The sequence below is a fragment of the Rhincodon typus genome, chromosome 30, assembly GCF_021869965.1.
Source record: "Rhincodon typus isolate 14 chromosome 30, sRhiTyp1.1, whole genome shotgun sequence".
Classification (NCBI taxonomy): domain Eukaryota; kingdom Metazoa; phylum Chordata; class Chondrichthyes; order Orectolobiformes; family Rhincodontidae; genus Rhincodon; species Rhincodon typus.
The window spans coordinates 641723-666453 of record NC_063361.1 but is presented as its reverse complement, the minus strand read 5'-3'; the positions used below and the strand labels follow the sequence as shown (position 1 = coordinate 666453).

At 40.8% G+C, this 24731-nt stretch overlaps 1 protein-coding gene across 1 annotated transcript in view; it reads left to right on the top strand.

The window, feature by feature from the left end:
• cdc27 (cell division cycle 27) overlaps positions 1 to 24731 on the top strand; it is a 107600-nt gene that overhangs the window by 51106 nt on the left and 31763 nt on the right. The window contains exons 7-13 of the mRNA XM_048614696.1: positions 684 to 901; positions 2268 to 2382; positions 7969 to 8084; positions 9229 to 9337; positions 15538 to 15745; positions 18351 to 18523; positions 21857 to 22009. Coding sequence (XP_048470653.1) covers positions 684 to 901; positions 2268 to 2382; positions 7969 to 8084; positions 9229 to 9337; positions 15538 to 15745; positions 18351 to 18523; positions 21857 to 22009 — 1092 coding nt within the window. The remainder of the gene's footprint in view (positions 1 to 683; positions 902 to 2267; positions 2383 to 7968; positions 8085 to 9228; positions 9338 to 15537; positions 15746 to 18350; positions 18524 to 21856; positions 22010 to 24731) is intronic.

Sequence of the window (24731 nt, the reverse complement as noted above, 5' to 3'; positions counted from 1 at the left end):
ATGTACGACCCTTTATGATTTTATAAACCTCTAAGGTCACCCCTCAACCTCCTACCTCCGTTGGAAAAAGTCCAAGCCTACCCTTATAACACAAACTGTCTGGTGCCAGCAACATCCTAGTAAATCTTTTCTGAACTCTCACCAAAAGGCATTTACTTAGTTCCAGCCTACTCCTTTCTTCTGTTTTTCTGCATAACTCGGGACGAGCAATAGATGTTGGCCAATCAACGGTGTCCATGTCCCACGAATGAATGAAAAAGATATTGTTTTGGCAGGCCTGTCCTGCGAGATTGAGTTGTGCTCCCTGAAGTGTTTTTTAACTGTCCTTTTTCCCTGACCCTAACCACCTTCGAATGGCACCACTTTTTAGATACGTAATGAAAAAAGTTTTCAAATGCTGTGCCTTCCCAGTATGCTAGGAGGCCACTTCCTGAACTTCTTGAACCAAAGAATAGTAGAGCGGTGGAGCATGTTGAGCATCTTTGTCCATTAATTTATCAACATGCTGTAATGTGCTGTGTCGTTCAAGCTCCAAGGCTTTCAATTCCTGTCTGAAGATATGTAATTTCCCCGAAACCAGTTGATCTAGGTTTTTTTTTTTTTGTTCACTGCGTGCGTCAAAACTGTGTTTTAACCTGCAAAGCCTCGTAGTCTTCAAGTTCTTTTCTGTTTTTGTTTTGTAGGAATTAAACAGATTAAACCTTGAATCCTCTGCCAATTCAAAATATTCCTCAATGATGTCTGATTCGTCAGTATCTTTAATTGATCCATCTGTGATTTCTCCTGATTCTGTGCCTCTTGGTTCCGGATCCTCAGTATTGTCCAAACAGCTTGTAAATAAACCGAAGTCTGGGAGGAGTTTGCTTGGTGGTCCTGCTGCTCTTAGTCCCTTAACGCCAAGGTAAATTTGCGTTATTTTTCTCAAAACCAAGCTTTGTATCTGTTCACTGTTTTTTTTCAAAAACCAAAAGAACTACAGATGCATAATTTGCTGGAAAAGATCAGCAGGTCTGGCAGCATCTGGAGAGAAATCATAGTTTGTGTTTCGGGCCCAGTGACCTAAGCACATAAGAACTAGGAGCAGGAGTAGGCCGTCTGGCCTTTCAAGCCTGCTCCGCCATTCAATAAGATCATGGCTGATCCTTTCGTGGACTCGGATCCACTTACCCGCGTTCTCACCGTATCCCTTAATTCCTTTATTGTTCAAAAAAAATCTAGCTTTTACTGAAGTAGCGTCAACTACTTCACTGGGCAAGGAATTCCATAGATTAACAACCCTCTGGGTGAAGAAATTCCTTCTCAGTTCAGTCCTAAATCTGCTCCCTCTAATCTTGAGGCTATGCCCTCTTGTCTTAGCTTCACCTGCCAGTGGAAACATCCTCTCTACTTCTATCTTATCTATTCCCTTCATAATTTTATATGTTTCTATAAGATCCCCCCTCAATCTTCTGAAAATTCAATTCCTAAGTTCTGAAGAAGGGTCAGTGGATCCAAGATATTAACTCTGATTTCTCTGCACAGATGCTGCCAGAGCTGCCGAGCTTTTCCAGCAATGTCTGTATCTGTTAATTCTTGTTACCTTACTCCTAGATGTATTGTTTTTCAGTGTTATTGACTTGGAGGAAAAATATGCAAGTTTCCTGGTAGTTATGTACCTGTTTGGCCAGAGAAACATGAACTACTGTAAGATCTTTGGCATCTGATGGATCATTTAATTTGTCATTCTGTTTGTTGCATCCCAGTAACCAGAATGGTCCTGTTTTATTTCTGCAATATGGATGGATTCAGAAGAAATGTTGCATGGAGCATAGCATTGAAAGAGTAAGAGGGTGAGGGAGAATCTAGAGTTTTAATCACAGCACTAACTGTGGGTATTTTCAGTGTTGTTGGCTCAGGAGGCATCCATTCCATGGATTCCACGTTCCAATTTAATTTATAATTTTTGTTCTCTTTCTCAGTTCTTAGTTCCCATACTTCTTGGTCCTTGGGAAAACTGTTAAGGAACAAAACTGCAGTTTGATCCGCTGCATATCCTAGCCATAAAGATCAAGTATGTTATTGTATCTGGTAATTTGTGCAAACGTTTCAGCTAAGTGGATATTTCAAGTGTGAACCCACCAAAAACGGATGAAGTTTATAGCTGTAAATGGAAAGAGTGGCCGTGGTCTGTATGGATTGGCATATTGGCTGTTGCAAACTAGGAAGGATTTAGCACTTGTAAAACCTGTATGCATCTAAATGGACTGATTGTACTTAATACTTTTCAGTTTTGGAGTTTTGCCTCTGGACACACCAAGCCCTGGTGATGGTTCCTTTTTGCCAAATTATACAAATTCTTCATCTGTGATTGATTCGTCTTCTACAGGAGGCCCCACTAAGAAGGTAATCACCTTTTTTTTTTTAGAAAGATGTTCAGTCATGAAGTGAAGAGAATATTTGAATAGTTGACAACATTAGGTTCTGTACACCTTAGGCTGGAACTGGAAAAATTAGATTGGGGCCAGTTGTTTGAATGTAAATCCACATTTGACATGTGGGAGTCTTTTAAAGGCCAGTTGACCAGAGTTCAGGACCAGCATATTCCTGTGTGGATAAAAAATAAGCATGACAAGATTCAGGAACCTTGGATGATGAGAGATGCTGTATGTTTAAAGCATAGAGTCATACAGCATGGAAGTAGACCCCTCAGTCCAAGAAGTCCATGCCAAACATGTTCCCAAATTAACTACTCCCACGTGCCTGAGCTTGGCCCATATCTGTCCAAACCTTTCCTATTCGTGAACTTATCCAAGCGTTTTTAAACATTTGTAACTGTATCTACATCCGTCACTTTCTCTGGCTGTTAGTTCCACAGACAAACCTGTTTTTTTTTTTTTAAAAATGCCCCTCATGTCCTTTTGAAATCTTTCTTCTCTCACCATAAAAATATGCCCCTTAGTTTTAAACTCCACCACTCAAGGGAAAGGATTCTTCTCATTTCACTTTGTATGCCCCTCATGACCTTTATTGAGGTTTATAAAATCACCATGACCTCCTGTGCTCCAGTGAGAAAAGCCTATTTTAGTCTATTTTTATATCTCAAACCCATCATTCCCAGCAACATTCTGGTAAGTTTATTCTGAACCCGCTCCAGTTTAATAATATCCTTCTTGTAACAGGGTGGCCAGAACTGCACGCAGTACTCCAGAAGAAGCCTCACCAACGTCTGTACAACCTCAACGTGATGTCCCAACTCCTATACTAAAAGGTCTGAACAATGAAGACGAGTGCTAAACACCTCCTTAACCACCCTGTCTACCTGTGATGCAAATTTCAAAGAATTATGAAATTGAACCCCCAGTTCTATCTGTTCTACAACACTACCCAAGGCCGTACCATTAACTATATAAATCCTGTCCTTCTTTGTATTACCAAAGTGCAATACATTTTGCAATTGCAAATACATTTATCCAAGTTAAAGTCTGTCTGCCATTCCTCAGCCCGTTGACCCAATTGATCAAGATCCCGTTGTACTCTTGGATAACCTTCACTGTCCACTATACCACCAATTTTAGTGTCATCTGCAGATTTGCTAACCATGCCTCCTATTTTCTCATGCAAATCATTTACATAAATGACAAGCGAATGTGGACATGGTACCGATCCCTATTCAACACTGCTGGTTGCAGGCCTCCAGTCCAAAAAACAACCCTCTGCCACCACCCTATGTCTCCTAGCATTAAGCCAGTTTTGTATCCAATTGACAAGCTCACCCTGAATCCCATATGATTTAACTTTACTAATTAGTCTACCATGCAGAATCTTGTCAAAATAAAAAAAATGTTTTATTAAAGCCTGATTCAACAATGTCTGCCACTCTGCTTTCATCAGTCTTATTGGCTACTTAATTCACAAACTTGACTAGTCTCTTTTAAAAAAAAAAACTCAACTTCCCTTGCACAAAACTGTGCTGACTTTCCCTAATCATTGCTTGCCTCTCCAAATGTATGTAAGTCCTATCTTTCAGAATCACTTCCAACAATTTACCCACCACCAAAGTCATAGTCACAGATCTACAGTTTCCAGGCTTCCTTACGGTCTTTTTTAAATCAAGGCACAACGTTAGCCACCCGCCTTCTCCCCTCCCGCCCCAGTCCTCTCGTACTTCACCCATGTTTATAGATGATCCAAATAATTCTGCTAGGGGGCCCCATAATTTTCTCCCTTGCCTCCCACAAAGTCCTGGGGTACACTAGATCAGGCCCTGGAGCTTTGTCCACCTTTTACGATTTTTGAGATCTCTAGCACCACTACTTCTGTAATGTGAACTGTTTTCAAAGCATCACTATTTTTTTCCCTGAGTTCTTTAGCCTCTACTTCTTTCTCCACAGTAACAACTGATGCAAAATATTCATTTAATATCTCTCCCATCTCCTGAGGTTCAACCCAAAGATGACCTTGTTGATCTTTAAGGGGTCCTACGCTCTCTTGCTGTTAATGTATTTGTAGAATCTTTTTGGATTATCTTTTATCCTTACCTTATCTCATATCCCTGCTTTGCTTTTCTAATTTCCTTCTTAAGAATGTCTCTACACAGTTTATACTCTTGAAGAGATTCAGTTGACCCCAGTTTTCTATATTTAATATATAATTTTTTTTTAAATTCTTGGCTAGTCCCTCTATCTTTATTCATCAGTTGTTCCCTAATCTTACCAGTCTAGCCTTTCACTCTAATAAGCCTCTGTACTCCTGTTCTCACACTTCTTCTGAAGGCCTCCCACTTCTCAGTCATTCCTTTACCTGTGAATAGTCAACTCCAGTCAATTTTTGAAAGTTCTTTTTCATATCCTTAAAATTTGCCTTATTCCAATTAAGAACTTTAACTTTTCTGCAAGACTTATCCTTTTCCATAACTATTTTAAAAGTAATAATATTATTATGATCACTAGTCCAAAGTGTTCCCCTACTAACACTGCCTTATTTCCCAACAGAAGGCCAAGTTTTGCTCCTTCTCTGCAAAGAACATTTACATAACAGTCATAGAGTCATAGAGCCACAGAGCTGTATGGCATGGAAACGGACCCTTCAGTCCAACTCGTCCATGCCAACTAGATATCCTAAATTAATCTAGTCCATTTGCCAACATTTGGTTCATATCCTTCCTATTCATGTATGCATCCAGATGCCTTTTAAACATTGTACTTGTACCAGCCCCCACTACTACTACTGGCAGCTCATTCCATACACGCACCGCCCTCTGCGTGAAAAAGTTGCCCCTTCTATCCCTTTTTAAGTCTTTCCCTTTCACCTTAAACTTATGCCATCTAGTTTTGGAGTCTGCCACCCTGGGGAAAAGACCCTGATATTCACCCTATCTAGGCCCCTCATGATTTTATAAATTTCTATTAGGTCACCTCTCAGCCTCCAACACTGAAGGGAAAATAGCCCCAGCCTATTCAGCCTCTCCCAATAGTTCAAACTCTCCAACCCTGGCAACATCCTTGTAAATCTTTTCTGAACCTTTTCAAATTTCACAACATCCTCCCTGTAGCAGGGAGACCAGAACTGAATGCAGTATTCCAATAATGGCCGTATAATGTCCTGTACAGCCGCAACATGACCTCCCAACTCCTATACTCAATGCACTGACCAATAAAGGCAAGTGCACCAAATGTCGTCTTCACTGTCCTGTCTACCTGCACTCCACTTTCAAGAAACTATGAACCAGCACTCCAAGGTCTCTTTGTTCAGCAACTCTCCTCAGGACCTTACCATTAAGTGTATAAGTCCTGCCCTGATTTGCCTTTACAAGTTGGAGCACCTCACACTTACCTAAATTAAACTCCATTGATAAAGAGAATTTTCTTGAATGCATTTAACAAATTCTTCACCATCCGAACTTTTAACACTATGGTAGTCCTCGACAATGTTTGGAAATTTAAAATCCCTATTACAACCTAATTATTCTTCGATATATTTGAGATCCCTCTACATACTTGGAGAGTTAAATAGGAAGCACATGTAAGGTTTCAGAAACAGAAATCATACAAGACCCTTCAGTATAAAAGCAGCAGAAAAGAACCTAAAATAGAAATTAGGAGGGCTAGACAGGCCATGAAATGTCCTTGGCATTTCAGAATAAGGAGAATCCCAAGGCATTTTATAAGTAAATTAGAAAGTAGTGGTTAATTAGGGAAAAGGCAGGTCCACTCAAAGGAGACGGCGGAGATTTGTGTGTGGAAGCAAGAAGTGGGTGAGGGTCTTTGAGTACTTTTTGCATCGGTATTCACCAAGGAGAAAGACATGGATTATGGTAAGTTTAGAGAGGGGTTTGCTGATACTCTAAGGTATGTCAATATTAAGAAGGAAGTGGTGTTGGGTGTCCTCAAAAATATTAAAATAGATAAGTCTGCAAGGCCTGATGGGATCTGTTCTAAGGGTATTGAAGGAGGCCAGGGGAAGAGATTGCTGAGGCCTTGACCGAGACCTTTTGAACCACAGCTGAGAGCCCAAAAGACTGGAGAACAGCCAATGTAGCTTCTTTTGTTTAAGAAGGGCAACAAGAATCATCCTGGAAACTCTAGGTTGATGCACCATACGTCAGTGATAGAGAAATTATTGGAAAAAAAATTCTTAGAGACAGGATTTGCATGCATTTGGAGAAGAATGGGCTTACTAGAGACAATCTCATAACACTTAAGTTTTTGCGAAAGTGACAAAGATGGTTGCTGATGGTAAGGCAGTGGATGTTGTTTACATGGACTTTATCAAGGCCTTTGACAAGATTCTTCATAGTCTGGTCCCAAAGATCAAAACACTTGGAATCCATGGTGAGTTGTGTACAAAATTGGCTTGATCAAAGAAAACAGAGGGTTGTGGTGGAGGGGTGTTTTCCTGACTAGAGGTACGTAACTGATGGTGTTTCGCGAGGATCGGTGCTGGGTCTTCTGTTGTTTGTAATTCTATGTAAATAAATTGGATAAAAACGTTGGTGGTCCGATTTCGTAAGTTTGCCGATGACTGACAGGAAGATTGGTGAAGTTGTGGATAGTGAAGAAGGATATCAAAGGATACAGCAGGATATAGATCAGGTGGGAAAATGGTAGATGGAGTTTAATCCAGACTTGTGTGAGGAGATACATTTTAGAAGGTCAATCGCAAGAGGAAAGTACACTGCAAATGGCCAGAGCCTTAGGAGCAGAGATACAGAGGGAATTCCAAGTCTATAGCTCTCTGAAAATGGCAACACAAGTGGATAAGGTGGTAAAGAAGGTGTATGTCATGCTTGCCTTTATTGATCAGGGCATTGGCTATAAAAGTTTGGCAAGTCATGTTGCAGCTGCATAAGAGTTTGGTCAGGCTGCATTTGGAGTACTATGCAAAGTTCTGGTCACTACACTCTGGGAAGGATGTGGAGGCCTTGGAGAGGATGCATAAGATGTTTACCAGCTGCCCGGATTGGAGTGTATTCACTATAAGGAGGTTGGACCAACTTGGATTGTTTTCAGAAGAGTGTTGGAGGCTGAAGGGTGAACTGGTGGATGTATGTAAAACCATGTGGGCATGGATCGGGTGGATAGTCAGAGTCTTTTTTCCAGGGTGGAAATGCCAAATACAATGCATCATTAAGTTTAAAGTGAGAAGGAGAAAATTTAAAGATGTGCGAGGCAAGTTTGTTACATAGTGGTAGGTATCTGGAATGTGCTGCCAGGGGAGGTGTTAGAAGCAGATGATGTCAACGTTTTGAGGCATTTAGAAAGTCATGTGAACAAGTAGGGAATAGAGGGATACTGACTATGTGCAGGCAGATAGCATTAGTTTAGAGTAACACCACGGTTGGCATGGACATGATAGGCTGAAAGGCCTGTTCCTGCGCTGTGCTATTTAATGTTCTATTTTACGTGGCATGTTGCAAGACAATAATTCTTGCCGATGCAATTCTAAGTAATTAATATTATTTCCTGTTGTTGCTGCCTGCCTAACCCCAAGTCTGTAGCACGAATAACTCAAGGTGGAACCAAGTCAGTCTTTACGCAGAGTGGAAACAGCCGAGATGTAACTCCAACTCCATTGACTCAGTCACAAACGTCGGGTCCACAGACCAGGTAGAAGACCAGCCTTGCTGTTCTGTTCTGTTCTCAGTCTTAAATGTGTATCTGGTAAATGTGGATTAAAAAGCAGGGAATAGAACTGAGGTAAAAGTCATCAATGATCTGATCTGAAAGAATAGTGCAAGAGACTCAGGGCTGAATAGGTTCCTGCTTCTGCAACGTGAATCCGTTTATTATAGAGTTACAAACTTGAACAGTTAACTAACAGAAAAATTGGATTCTCATTCAGTGTGTCACGGAACTGAATGATGCAGAAAGACCAGTAATGACTCAAGGTCATAAACCCAATAAGCCTAATCAAAAAGATGTATACTGCTTGACCAGGAGTGAAGGTGATCAGACAATTTCACCTCATTGAGCGCCTTGTGCTTTCTGATGGGCTGGTTTATGTTTGGAATGGGTTATTCATGGAGTATGGCAAATTGGCGCTTGTATTTAGCATTGACTGAGCTGCGCATAACAGCCTGGAAGCAACAGATTCAGTGAAGCTACGTAAATCATAAACACACGCTGTGTGCCAACTACTTCCATTTGCATTTCAACTGCTCTCCTGGCAATGTGGGCTCATTTCAGGAGAATGAGTTAAATGTTTGAGTGTAAGGTGGAGCAGAATAAGCTAGAATGGGGAAGGGTTAGAATATGAGGACTGGGAGAAAACAGCCAGTATGTGTAGAGTTAAAATGGGACGTGACGTTTGGTGGAGGAAGGAACTGTCTGAAGGTAGGGATAGGGCCTGAGCAGTGTGTGAATAGATCTACGGGAGAAAAGCAGCGTTTATTCTCACATCAGCAGTATGATACACTGCACATTCAATTAAACAGGGTACTCACACCTTTGACAGTTCATGAAAAATGTAAAATATAAGCTGCTGATGAACAGTTGAGTACGAATCAACAGTTTGTAGTCTGCAATTTTTTTCAAAATTTGTTTAGTTGTAATACCTAAACAGTGCCTGTCTGCTGTTAAAAACAGAAAATGTTTCAAGCTTTGGGTCTCGTCTGTATTTATAAGAATATAATCAAATTAGCATCTATGTGACATGATACTAACAAGAGAATTGATCTTGTCCAAAACACGGAGGAATTGTAAAGCCTGCACAAAATAACTGTGGTTTCTCTGTCATGGTCTTGTTTCTCAGTGCAACACAGGTACTATTTCCAACCAGCACAGTCCCCACCAATGCACCTGGTAATGCACCGCCCCGAAGAAGTTCCAGACTGTTTACAAGTGCCAGTTCGACTACAAAGGTAACTGGCTTTACTATCCTGTTTTACTTCTGATTGTACTAGCTATTCCACTGGTTCTTCCCTTTTGCATATTCAGTAATATTCTTCTAATATTTACACTCAACTGATTTAAAAGAAATAATCAAAATTCTGTAGATGCTGGAAATGTGAACATAAAATTATAGTGCAGGAGCCAGGCCCATTGTATCCATGTCGATCATGATGCCATTTCAAACTAGTCCCATCTGCCTGCATGTGTTCTGTATCCTAATATTTGCTGCCTGTTGATACGTCGCTCCAAGTGCCTGTTAAATGATGCTGTTGTATCTGCTTCCACCACCTCCCCTGGCAGTGCATTCTAGGCACCCACCACCCTCTGCCTTTTTAAAAAAAAAACTTGACTACCACGTCTCCTTTAAACTTTCCCCCTCTCATTTTACACGTTGGCCTTATAGCTAATATACTCTAATCCAGCCAATATCCTGGTAAACCTCTTCTGCACCTTCTGCAAAGATTCCACGTGCTCCCTATTGTGTCGTGACAAGAACTATACACAGTGCTCCAAATGTGGCTTGACTGAAGTCTTGTACAGTTGCAACATGACCTCCGAACTTTCTATGTTCAGTGCCTTGACTCTTGAAGACAAACATGCCGTATGCATTCTTTCCCACCTTCTCCACTTGCACTGCCACTTTCAGGGAGCTGTAGACTCACACCCCAAGATCCCTCGATGTATCATTGGTCGTAAGAGTCTGGCCGTCTTGTATTTGACCTCCCAAAGTGCATTACCTCGCATGTGCCTGGATAAAACTCCTTGTGCTGTTTTTCCACCCAACTTTCCAACTGATCTGTATCCTTTGACAACCTTCTTCACTTTTCACAACTCTAGCAATTTTTGTGCCATGTGCAAACTTACTAATCAGACCATCTGCATTTTCATCCAAATCATATTATTTGTATACATATATTATATTGGCAAACAACAACGGTGTTAGCACAGTCCTTGTGGAATATCATTAGCCACGGACCTCCAATCAGTTAAAATACCCCTCTATAACTACCCTCTGTCTTCTGTGACCAAGCCAATTTTGTTTTCAACTTACCAACACACTGTGGATCCCATTTGACCTAATATTCTGAACCAGCCTACCCTGAGGGACCTTGTCAAAGGCCTTGATAAAGTCCATGTGGATAACATGCACTTCTCTACCTTCATTAATCATCTTGGTCACCTCGTCTCAAGAACTTGATTGAGTTGTTTGAAAAGACATGCCTTGCATGAAGCCTTGCTGACTATCCCTAATAAGTCAATTGTTTTCCAAATTGCTTTCATATCTTGTCCCTATGAATCTTCCCGAATAACTTTTGTAACATTGATGTAAGGCACGCCGACCTGTGATAGCCGCAATTATCCCTGTTGCCCTCCTTAAACAAAGGGACAACACTGACTGTCAAGAAATGGAAGCAAATTGCTTCAGACATTCAGTACATCAGGCAGCATCTGGTGAGAGTGACAGGGTTGTGGTTATATTTTTGTGATCCTTGAACCTCTTTCACAAAACATGCCTTAGGAACTGCCTGTGGGATCATATCCTGTGTTCTCATCCTCGTGTGTAAATCAATGCATAGTCAGTCTTTATCAACTTCATTTTCTGATCTTGACTTTACACTTTATAATAACTCAAACAGTGGCAAAAATCTTCAGCTTCTTTCGTGGATCCTTTATGATGTTAACCTTAATATTCATAATGTAACGTGAAAATAACTCTTCATTTCTGGTATTTTCATGGATGTTTCCAGTACTGTTCCAATGCTCTGAATGTTCTTACTGTCATGAGGTGTCCAAAGTTGCAAGTGGTTTTCTGGATATGTCTTTTTTTCAGTGTTTTGTACAAATTTAGTGTACTGTTCAGAACTGCTCAGCGCAACAAAGAATTTGTCTTTGTGGTCTTTTTCTGTCTACATTCAGAAAAACGCATGTGCCTGCACCCCTAAATTTTCTGCTGCAGTCTGTTATGGTCATTAAACACAGATTATCCTGACTTTTTCATTGTTATTACTGCTATCTTGCACAATATTAAATTGAGACAACTGGGATATGTACTTACGCATTTACCTCCTCCCTCCCCAGTATCCAAGGGCCCAAACATACCTTCCAGGTGAAGCAACACTTCACCTGCACTTCTAAGAATCTAGTCTACTGCATTTGCTGCTCCCAATGTGGTCTCCTCTACATTGGGGAAATGAAGTGTAGACTTGGCGACCGCTTCGCAGAACATCTACGTTCTGCTCGCAAAAAAGACCCTGAACTACCTGTTGCCTGCCACTTCAATGCACCACCTTGCTCCCTCGCCAACATCTCTGTCTCCGGCTTGCTGCAGTGTTCCAGTGAAGCCCAGCGCAAGCTGGAGGAACAACACCTCATTTTCCGCTTGGGGACCCTACAGTCCTCCGGACACCATATCAAGTTCAATAATTTTAGGGCCTAAACTCTCCCATGTCCCAGCCCCCCCACCCCACACACCAGGCCTTGTTACCATATAGCCTGCCACTACACACCCGCTGTTGTTAGTCACTAACAGTCCCCATTAACAACTACTCACCCTTCCAGCCTTATCGTTAGCAACTCCTTTGTCTGTCCAACTGTCTTTCTCTCTCTTTGGGCTCTATCCTATCGTTTACTCCCTACCCCATCCACCTCCGTATTTTCTGCATATAAACTGACGTTTTCCCAGCCACCATCGGTTCTGACGAAAGGTCACCGGACCCAAAACGTTAACTCTGTTTTCTGCTCCACAGATGCTGCCAGACCTGCTGAGCTTTTCCAGCAACTTTGTTTTTGTTCCTGATTTACAGCATCCGCAGTTCTTTTGGTTTTTATGGGATATGTATTTGCTATCTGGTTTTTCACCATTTTCAAAAATAAATATTGTCCTCTATTATTCCCATTCAATTGAATTTCAGAATACCTAGAATCTCCTTCACAACTACAGCACAGATCTTTCCCCATTGTCTTCCCTGGATTTCTGCATTAAATATGAACATTGAAATTTGGAACAGAAGTAGGCCATTTGAGCCTTCAAGCCTTTTCTGCCATTCAGAATTCCATATTCCCATATCCCCTTGATCCTTTTGTCCAACAAAAAACTGATCTACCTCCACCTTTTTAAATATTCAGTGACCTTGCCTCCATTGCCTTCTGAAGTAGAGTTCCAAAGTTAGACAAGTGTCTGAGAGAAGGAAAATGCCCTCAACCTGCATGAGTGCAGCTCTAGCAACACCCAAGAAACTCAACACCCATCCAAGACAGCCTGCTTGATATGACACTACATGCACAAATATCTATTCCCTGTACCACCACTGTACTGAACAGCAGTGTGCGCTATCCTTAGACAGCACCTTCCAAACCTGAGACTGCCTCCATCGAGAAGGACAGGGGCAGCAGATAGTCATACAGCATGGAAATAGGCCCTTCAGCCTATGTTTTTTAAACAGAACTAGTCCCGTTTGCCTGCATTTGGCCAATATTCCTCTAAACCTTTCCTATCCATGTACCTGTCCAAATGTCTTTTAAATGTTGGAATTGATTCACCTCTACCACTTCTCTGGCAGCTCGTTCCAGATATGCACCACCCTTTGCGTGAAAAGATTGCCCCTCAGGGCCCTTTTAAATCTTTCCCCTTTTACCTTAAACCTATGCCCTCTGGTTCTTGATTCCGTTACCCTGGAGAAAAGACCTTGACAACATTCTCCAGGTCCCTAGCATTAACTGTGCAAGCCCTACCCTAGTTTGCCTAACCAAAATGCGACACCTCGCATTTATCTAAATTAAACTTCCATTTGCCATTCTCGGAGCACTGGCCCAGTTGATTGAAATCATCTTGTACTCTTAGATAATCTTGAATGTCCACTATACTACCAATTTTGGCTTCGTCCACAAATTTACTAACCATGCTTTTTGTTGTCTCATTGTAATCGTTTATATAAATGATGAACAGCAGTGGACTCAGTACCGATACTTGCGACATGTTGCTGGTCACAGGCCTTCAGTCCGAAAAACAACCCTTTATCACCACCCTCTGTTTCCTACCATCAAGCCAATTTTGTATCCAGTTGGCCAACTCTCCCTAGATCCCATGTGATCTAACTCTGCTAACCAGTCTACCATGGCTTCTTGTCAAAGCACTTGCCAAGGTCCATATACATAATTTTTATAGCTCTGCCTTCATCTATCCTCTTGGTCAGCTCCTCAAAAAACTCAATCGAGTTAGTGAGACACAATTTTGCACACACAAAGCCATGTTGACTATCCCTAGTCGGTCCTTGCCTTTCCAAATGCATGTAGATCCTGTCTCGCAGAATCCTCTCCAACAACTTAGCTACTATTGATGTCAAGCGGACCGCTCTGTAGTTCCCTGGCTTTTCCATGTAGCCTTTCTTAAATAATGGCACAACGTTATCCATTCTCCAATCTTCTGGCACCTCACCTGTAGCTATTGATATAAATAGCTCTGCTAGGGCCCCTACAAATGTTTCCCCTACAAAGTCCTGGGATACACTTGATCAGGTCCAGGGGATTTATCTACCTTTTATGCATTTTAAAACCTCCAGCACCACCTTTTTGTTTATTGTTTCTTGTGAATGCTTAGAGGCAGTAATCACTTTACATGTTAGCTGTTCCTTTCTCATCCTTTATATTCTCACTTATCTGATTCTTCTCTTGTCCTTGACAAAGATGCTGAAACATTTTGTCTTGTTTAACATGCTGTAGTTGTAACTGTCAGGCTTTGTCTTTTGCCAGTGACTGCTCTTCCACACTTTTGCGTTTTCAGACCCACCTCACCCATATCCTTTTACGGGTTGGCAAGTTAATTTCTCTTTTGTTCATTCCACAATTTTTCTTTTTATTTATCTATTTAGGTATGTTAACAGGGAGGCGATGGCCTAATGGTATTATCGCTGGACTGTTAACGCAGAGACCCAGATAACGTTCTGGGGACCCGGGTTCGAATCCCGCAATGGCAGACGGTGGAATTTGAATTCAATAAATATCTGGAATTAAGAGGCTAATGATGACCATGAATCCATTGTCGATTGTTGGAAAAACTCATCTGGTTCACTAATGTCCTTTAGGGAAGGAAACTGCCATCCTTGTCTGGTCTGGCGTACATGTGACTCCAGACCCACAGCAATGTGGCTGACTCTGAACTGCGGGATGGGCAATAAATGTTGCCTAGCCAGCGACGCCCTCATGCCGTGAATGAATAAAGGAAAAAAAAGTTTCTAATTTTGACATATGAATGTTGTATGCTGAGCATAGTGCTGAAGTGTTGAACTATGTGCCTCTACAACCCTCAATTCAATTTCATTTTGGAGCTTCCTCGATCTCTTGTAACACTGTTCAAACAATGAGACTCTAGATCTTTGGTGCCCCTGAATCCCAGATCATGTTAAATTTAATCAAAAAAAAATTGAGGCATTTGGCCTATCTTACAAATGACTCAGCATATGAATTTTGGTACCAGTGTGATGCTCGGCCTGCAGGCTGTATGTCCCAAAGTCTGGCAGATCATAACAAACAATATATCCCTACAGCTATTTGCAACAAGTAAGCTACTGCCTGAACCCTCCCAACTCACTTATAAAACTTGACAGTATCTTATGCTGGATGTGATTCTGCGGTTGGACAGTGTTTGCTAAACCAGGTGTAGGATTAATTATGTTGGCAACCTTATTAGAATTGTCAGTCAGGCCCATAGTGTTACACACATATATAAAACAGGGTTCTGTTTGTTATAGACAGAGCGCATACACTCACTGTGGGTGTTTCAACTGAACAAAATAGGTGACAGCTATTCTTCAGCTAATTTCTTGGGGCAGTGACTTGACCAATTAACCTGCCTGGTTTAAAATTTAAACAAAGCTTGATAGTTAACTGACAACAGTCACTATTAATTGTTGCATTCTCCATTGAAATGTTTGTACCAGAGTCCATTTGCCAGTTCATCAGTGCTGTCCTCTCATACAGAATAAATGGTGTTTCCCCTTTCCTTTAGTAATTCTTATGAATTGTCCTAATGAGTGCAAAGCAAAAAACTATATTTAGTAGTGCTCTATCTCAGGTGTTTACATTTGGAAACTGTAGAAATCCTTGTGCTGATTTAATTTAGTGATATTCTTAAACTGCCTATGTGCTCAGCTGTGTATATGTTTTCAACTAGGAGAACAGTAAAAAGCTGAAGATGAAGTTTCCACCTAAAATTCCGAACAGGAAGCCAAAAAACAAAACTAGTAAAGGAGGCATAACACAGCCAAACCTCAATGACAGCCTAGAGATTAGCAAACTGGATTCTTCAGTCATTTCTGAAGGCAAAGTCTCCTCAGTTACACCTCAAGTGCAGGCCTTTAATATACAGAAAGCAGCTGCAGGTAAGTGCCATGTCTCTGGAATCACCTTGTAATGGGTTGACTCAGTCTGCCTTCACAGACCAAAAATACTTTATAATGTATGTGGTGGTTCTGTGACCCAGTGTCTTTTACATATATTGTGATGACTTCAAAGTCTTCTTGTTTGGGTGTGTGTGCATCCTTGCACTAATAGTTTAATTTATCTGGGATAAAACTGCTTTACCCCTTTTTATTCCCGCCCCCAGTCAGCATGTCGTTTAACTTAAGATTTTTACTGTTCTCGTCTGTTGTTTCTTTCCCCTTTTAAGTTTCTTCTCTGATTCCTTGCTGTGAAATGTTTCATTGACATTTGCTACATTCTGGGACCCTTTCCTTGATGTCAGAATGTTTCACTTAGTTGTATCACAGCTATGCTCAATTCTGGCCTCCCTCGAATCCTCAACCTTCTGCAGCACCAGGAGTCCTGGTTGATTTTGGTTTGTGCTCCCCTTGCCCAACAAGGCTGTGTGTTGAGACCAAATGCTCATGTATCAACTGACTCTTTGTAACTACAAACTCCATCACACTTCATTTATCAAAGAAAAATTCTGCTTTTTCAAATAATTTGCAATGTTTGAGTAGTTTTTGCTGATTATTCCTGCTGTAGGACCTAAACTTTCCAGTTCCCAATTGTAAATTGTCTACATTGTCTAGTGGCTTGCTCCTATGCATAAATCCTGGACTCCTAAAATTTCAGCACAAGAGGCCGTCATTGGGCCCATCATCTCCTCAGTCATCTTCCTTTTGAAATATGAAGAGCCCAAATTGCTCCAGTGTTTCCACAGAATTCAGTCCTGTGACACTTGGTTCTTCTCTGTACTGCCTTCTTTGCTTGTCTACTTGCTGTCTTGTGAGACACATGATAGCCAGTCCAGTGGGGTCCCACAGGCGCCAATGTTGGAGCTCTTGCTGATTGTGGTTTATATAAATGTTACAAACTTGAATGCATTGGAGGGTTAATCTGTAAATTTGCAGATGGCACAAAAATTGGTGGGATGGTAAATAATGAGGAGGTTAGCTTTAGAGTACAGGAAGATATAGATGGGCTGGTCAGATGGCCTGATTCAGTGGCAAATGGAATTCATCCTGATCAGTGAGATGATACACTTGTCAGGACAAACAAGACAAAGGGATATATGATGTAAAGTATGGAAGCACCAAGGATCAGAGAGACCTTTGGTGTGCATGTACACCAGTTCCTTAAAGTCTCATGACCGGTTAAGAAGGTATATGGTATAGCTGTCTTTATGAGCAGAGGCAGAGAGCTTAAGAGTAGGGAGGTTATGTTGGAACTGTGTAAAATATTATTTAATTCACAGCTCGTGTGCAAGCCACAGCTCATGCAGTTCTAGAATCCACATTGTAAGAGGGATGTGATAGCACTGGAGAGGGTACAAAGGAGATTTACCAAGATCTTGCCTCAGCTGCAAAGTTTATGAAGAGTAATTGGATAGACTGGGGTTGTTTTCCTTGGGGCAGAGGAGACTGGGTGGAGAGGGACGTGATTGGCGTGCATAAAATTATGAGGGGTATAGACAGGGTGGACAAAGTATTTCAAATTTCAAAGTACATGTACTTTTTTTTAATTCACCCATGGGATGTGGGCATTCCTGGCTGGGCCAGCATTTATTGCCCATCTCTAGATGCCTTGAAGGTCATGGTGAACTGCCTTCTTGAACCGCTACAGTCCATGTGCTGTAGATACTGGTAGAGGTATGAAGAAGATATAACTTGCTTGAGCAAGGAAAAAGGCCAAGCAAAAACATGACACTTTTATGAAATAGTAACAAAGATGAGCGTTAAAAAATGCTAAATAGCAAAAGTAACTAAAAACCTTTTTTGCCTTTGACTTGAGAAGTAGAGGTAGAGAGAAACAGACTGAGCACTAAGTTCTGATCACTGGTCACAGTGTTGAGAGAAGGGTGAAAGGATTTGGACCAAGTTAAGGAGTTGGATTGAACTAGCACTATTCATGCGTTCACTTTGCAGGCTTTGAGCTGGTTTTGGTGGAATTTGTCTGAGAGTGAGTGTCAGAATGAGGTTGCCTTTCAGTCTGTATAGTTTTCCTCCTTATGGCCTAGTTTATTTGTAGATTTTTGGAGAGGAAACAGGGTATGCATCTGGTATGCACACTTGCATAGCTAACCTAACTTATGATGTTATGATCACTGTTCCCTAACAGCATCTGTACTGAGATTTGAATTACTTGACATTACATTCCTCAGAACAATGTGCACCAGTGCGTCATCTTCATTTGTATTAGAAGCTTATTGATCTGCAAAATTCTGGTATACTTTTCCTTTCTCTCCATCTTCACATGATTTCTTTGCAGTCAGGGACAAGTTGATATCCTTCATTTAGAAATGCATTTAAATTCTTCAATAAGAATAACCTGTTCAGAATCTCACTGCCTGATTTATCTAGTATCAGAAATGTTATTCAGGGTCTTACTGAAGTAACCCAGAGGGCTCATTTCCTTAAGCCTGATGTAGTGATAATCTTTTGGGCTTATTGTCTGCTTAGTTGTGGGGGGTTATTCTCTATCATCTAATGATGAGACTTCCGTTTTGTTTTTAAACAATGCCAGATGGACTGATGAACCTGCTGCGTGAAATGGGCAAAGGCTATTTGGCACTTTGTTCTTACAACTGTAAAGATGCAATCAGTATCCTGAGTCAGCTGCCATCACATCACTACAACACTGGTTGGGTACTGTGTCAGATAGGCAGAGCACATTTTGAGCTGGCTGAATATATGCAGGTAAGTGGACGGTTGAACTAACAAAACATGTTTGAAATTGTTCTTGGGAACTTTGAATAACCTAAGCGTATAGGACCAGCATGTTCCTGTGAAAGTAAAGAATATGGATGATAACAGAAATTGTGAGCTTAGTCATAAAAAAAAAGGAGGCAACTGTTAGGTTTAGGAAACTGAAGACGAAGACAAAGCCCTCGAGGATGTAAAGAATAGGAAAGAACTTAAACAAGGAATTAGGACTGCTAAAAAGGGGCCTTAATATTCTTGGCTAACAGGATTAAGGAAAATCTGAAGGCATTGTCAATGTAAGTGAGGCACGAGTGTAGCTAGGGAAAAACAAAGTCTACTCATGATAAAGGAGGAATATATGCATGGAGCTGGAGGAAGTGGGTAAGGTCATTAACAAAGGATAAAGACTTGGTGGATAGTGAGTCTCGCAAGGTGTATATAAGACAGGTCAATATGAAAAAAGGTGGTGGTGTTGGATGTTTTGAGAAGCATTAAGATAGATAACTCCCCAGGACTTGAGGGAGGCGAGGAAGCAAATTGCTGGGCCTTGTATGAAATCTTTGTATTATCTTAGTCACAGGCAAGGTTCCAGAGGACTGGAGAATAGCAAACGTTGCTGCTTTGCTTAAGAAGGGCAATAGGGATAATCTGGGAAATTAGAGGCTGGTGAGTCTTATGTCACTTACGGGGAAATTACTGGAGGAGATTCTTAGGAACAGGATATACTCCTATTTGGAAAAATATGGACTTATTACCGATAGGAAGCATGGCTTTGTGCAGGATTGAGTATTTTTGAGGAAGTGACAAAGACGATTTGAGGGTAGGGCAGTGGATATTGTTTGCATGGACTTTAGTGAGGTCCTTGACAAGGTCCCTTGTGGCAGGCTGACACAGAAGGTGAAGTCATATCGGATCTGCAGTGAGCTGGTAAGATGGATACAATCTCTGTCTTATAGGATAGAGAACACTGGTGGAAGGGTGTTTTCCTGACTAGGGATTTGTGACCAGTAGTGTTTCACAGGGATCAGTGCTGGGACCCCCATTGTTTGTCATATATATGAATGATTTTGGAGGAGAATGTAGGTGCCCTGATCAGTAAGTTTACAGATGGCACAAAGATTGGGGGAGCTGAGGATAGTGAGGAGGATTGCTAGAGGATGCAACAGGATATAGATAGACCGTAGACTTGGACAGAGAAATAGATGGAATTTAATCCACACAAATGTGAAGTAATGCATTTTGGAAGGTTGAATGCAGGAGGGAAATATACAGTGAATGGCAAAACCCTTAGAAGCATTAACATAAAGAGGCATCCAGGTGTACAGGTCCAAAAATACCTGAAATTTGCATGTGGATAATGTGGTTAAGAACGCATATGGCATGCATTGGCCTGTCATAGTGTATAAAAATTAGCAAGTCATGTGGTAGCTATTTAGTTAGGCTGCGTTTGGAATATTGCATGCAGTTCTGGTCACCACACTGCCAGAAGGATGTGGAGGCTTTGCAGATGGGCCAGAAAAGGTTTATAAGGATATTGCCCGGTTTGGAGGGTATTAGCTATGAGTAGAGATTGGACAAATTTTGTTTGTTTTCACTTGAGTGTTGAAGGATGAGGGACAACCTGAATAGAAGTTTACAAAATTGAGAAGCATGGATGGAATGGATAGTCAGAGTCTCTTTTTCTCAAGGTTGAAATGTCAATTACTAGAGAATGTAGGCTTCAGACAAACAGGGAAAACTTAAAGTAGGTGAGAGCTGGGTTTTTTTCAACCAAGCGTGTTTGGGTGCCTGGAATGTACTGCCAGAGGTGGTGACAGAACAACAGTAATATGGGCGGCACGGTGGCTCAGTCGTTAGCACTGCTCCCTCACAGCGCCAGGGGCCCAAGTTTGATTCCCCCTTGGGCAACTGTGTGGAGTTTGCACATTCTCCTCATGTCTGCTTGGGTTTCCTCCGGATGCTGCAGTTTCCTCCCACGGTCCAAAGATGTGCAAGTTAGGTGGATTGACCATGCTAAATTGCCCATAGTGAACAGGGATGTGTAGATTAGGTGGGTTAGGGGAATGCGTCTGGGTGGAATGCTCTGAGGGTCAGTTTGGACTTGTTGGGTTGAAGGGCTTGTTTCCACACTGTAAGGGTTCTATGGATTTAAGAGGCATCTTGACAAGTGCGTGAAGAGGCAGAAAACAGTGGGATTTGGACAGTAGAAACAAAAGGTTTTTAGTTCAGAAAGGCTTTGTAGGTCCCTGAACACTATAGTGGGCCGAAAGGCCTGTTTCAATGCTGTGCTGTTCTGTTCTTTGTTCTTTAACTGAGTGATCTTGACAAGATGCACGTCGAAAGGATGTTTCCTCTCATTGTCCAATCTTGAACTGGGGTTACTGTATAAAAATCAAGAGACACCCGTTTAAAACAAGACAAAAGGAGAATTTGTTTCCTGAAAGTTGAGAAGTTTTTGGAATAGTTTATCACAAGAATTTAAGGCATAGATAAATAGATTCTGATAAGCAAGGGAGCAAAAGTTTATGAAGGGAAATCAGAAATCTGGCGTAATCAGATCAGCCACAATCTTATTGAATGACAGAGCAGGCTTGGAAAGCCAAATGGCAACTCATACTCCCAATTTGAATAATCTTATGTACCAGTTAATGGAATGAAAACTATTCTAGCTCAAAAAAACAAGCGAGATGCATAGAACAGAAAGGTCTGCTTTCCCCACACCAGAAAGGAGCTCTCTGGAAATGGCAGGCAATGACTAATCAAGTTTTCAACTAAAAGTGGTTTAACAGGAACAGTTGTGGAATATGACCAGCAGCTTACTAGTCAATGATCCAACTGTCTGTTCAAGTGGACATACAAATTTCTGTTTCAAAGGTAAAGGAATTCCTCTTAAGTGTTATGATCAATATCATCCCTGAAAATGCAAAATTTGGTCACCAATTCAGTGTTGCTTGAGATCCTATTGTACATAAATAAATGACAGTTTGTTTGAATTTCAGTAGTAATTGATTGCTGAAATACCTATGGTTGTTATAAATACTTAGTCCTCTTCTCCCCCACCTTGAATGGAACCGCAGGATGAAAAATCGTTCCATCACTACGCTCAACATCTGTAGGCCATACATTCTTGTCTACTCCAAAAGGTGCTAAGCTAGAATTTAAGCCATATCAAATGTCGGAATACATTTGGCAGGTCAGACGGATCAAGCATTCAGCCTCCCCGAATGTGGCCCGCGACTAACCGCCTCTGCTGATTCTTGTGCTGGCTCATTGTCTCTAATGCTGCCAACTTAATTCTGTATCTGAAGTTCTTTTCTCCCATTTCAGGCAGAGAGGATATTTTCAGAGGTGAGGCGCATTGAGAGCTTCCGGGTAGAGGGTATGGAGATCTACTCCACTACATTGTGGCACCTACAGAAGGATGTGACTCTGTCTCTCCTCTCCAAGGATCTGACTGAGATGGATAAAAATACGCCAGAGGTGCGTTGTCACTTGATCTCTTTTAAAGGGACTCATATGGAATTGTATTTAAGGTGGAGCTCAAAAGAGTAGTTGAGAACCAGAGAATACAGTATTGCAGGCCTGCAGATCCTGTTAGACATTGCAGCCTTCCTGTCCACACTTCGAGTTTTCAAGATACCAACAGGAAAAGACGGGAGACAAAGAAACTATTTCTGCAGGTTGGGTGTTTGAGAACTCTGAGATGTAGTCTGAGAATTTGGGCAAGACTGTTCAGGAGAGATGTTAGGAAGCACTTCTACACACACGGAAGATATTTGGAATTCTCTTCCATAAATGCAGTGGATGCTGATTCATTTGTTCATTTTAAATCTGAGAGAGAGAATTTTTTATTAAACAAAAGTATTAAGGGATCTAGGCCGAAGGTAGGTGTATGGAGTTAGGTCACAGATCAGCCATGATCTCATTGAATGGTGGAACAGGCTCGAGGAGCTGAATGGTCTACTCCTGTTCCTGTGTTCCTCTTTAAAGAGGACAGATTCTTCCTGGATTACACTATTCGATAAATCTCCCTTCAGTCTCCTTTGTTTCAAGGAGAACAGCCACAACTTCTCCATCTGATCTTGTAGTTAAATTCCCTCATTTCTGGAACCATTTTTGCAAAGCTCCTCAAGGACTGCCTATCATTCTTAGTGTAGTGACTGGAACTATATGCAATATTCTAGTTGTGGCCTAATCAGAACTTTTATAAAAGTTCAGTAAACTTCAAGGAATCATAAAATGTTTGTGCTGGTCCTCTGCAGAAGCAATTCACCTAGTGCCACTTGCTTGCCATTCCCCTGTAACGCTGCACACATTTCATTTTCCGATGATAATTGAATTCTCTTCTTGAATGTCTTGATTATATCTATCTTCACCATGCTCTCAGGCAGTACTTTTTGGATCTTAACTGCTTATTGTGTTGCGGGTAGAAAACTTTTCCTCATGTTCCATTGCTTTCTTTGCCAATTACTTTAAATCTACGCCTTCTGATTCTCGATCCTTTAAGCAATGGAAGCAGTTTTTTTACCCTATGGAGAATGCCGAAAATGGAAACCAATAAAAGGGTGTGTGATGGATGTGTCGTGGTAATAATGGAGACCTGCCTCAAAAAAAAAAGTGGAAAAATAAGCTGAACAATTAGAGTTTAACCTCAGTGGTGGGAATTAGTAACAGTAATATAGATAAAATTAACATTTACTTGGATTATATATGGTTTACTTAAGGGAAGACACCATTACTTTGTAGGCAGATCATGTTTAACTAATTGGATTTTTTAATTTTTTAAATTTTTAATTAGACTTTTTTTTTCAAAGTTGCAGGTAATGGGATTATCATAGTATACGTGATCTACCAGAAGGGTTTGATAAAAGGCTTTTCAGCAATGTTAATGCCCATGGAATAAAAGGGACTGTGAATAGAAAAAAATTGCAGGGCTTCTGGGAAAAGACAGATGTATGAAAGTAGCTGAATTATTCTTGCACAGATTTGTCTTGGACATGATGAATCGAGTGGTTTCCTTTTGTGGTTCTGATTCTACACTACGAAAAGGAAAATTCGCTGTATGGACTGGATTGTATTGACTTCCAGAAGACATTATTTTAATTTAGGCAAATGTATTTGTCAGTTGGACTATAGTAAAAAGCCTCGAGGTGATGCATAGAACAGAAATAGGTCTGCGTCTTGAGCACGGTACAAGTTTTGAATGGAGCACGTAGCAAAGAATCTGAGTTTCTTTTGGCTAAAAACACCTACGAAATCTGACAAAATGCTAATTTGAAAAAGATTTATATCTGGCAAATCGCAAAACACTTTCTTCTGGTCAGTGGTGCAGTTAATCGAGGGGATAATTTTAAAATATTACTTTTAAGGTATTTTTTATGCGGATAGGTGGTAGAAAACCAGATACCCACTTCAAAAATGAAGGAAAATATGCCTATTTTTAAAGGGAATAATTTGAAAAGATGCAGTTGTCATTGTTCAAAATGAGCTGCTGTCCAATTCAGAATTACCTAATAGATTTGCTTATGCTGACTTTCTTTAGAAAGTTAGCTGCTTTCTGGAATTGCCTCAAAATTTAAACTCCTGAACAGTTCAGTGCTATATTAGGAAATTCATTTTTACTGTACATTTTAGACCAGATGGTTTATCACAGATGAGTTCGAATGTCACATAATAAGACATTTCATCTATCATGTGCTGTTCCAATTTGAGTTTCTGACCAGTTCTCTCATTTTCATTATTCCACTTCCTCTTGTTTAAAGTTTTTAGTCACTACATGAAGTTCTCTTCTCAATTCTTGTTCTTTCAATTTCTTCTATATATATTTATTCTTTCCATCCTTGTAAATTTATTCAAGTCCATGTTTGGTATCTGAACTACTTGCACCCATTAACATAAAAGGGAAGCAGTGTGTATTGGTATAGTCACTGAACTAGTAATTTAGAACCACTGGTATAATGCTGTGGCGACAGGGTTCTAATCCCCCACTGTAATTGGTAAAATTAACAAAGATGTAATTAATTAATTAATCTGGAATTATAAGATGGTCCAGTGGCAACCATGAAATAATTTTCAACTGTTGCTTAAAACAAAAAGATCACCAGCTGGTTTGCAGCTGCCCTCACCTGATTTGGCCTAGATGTGACACCAAACCCAATAGCAATGTAATTTGATTCTCACCTGCTCTCTGACATGGTTCTCG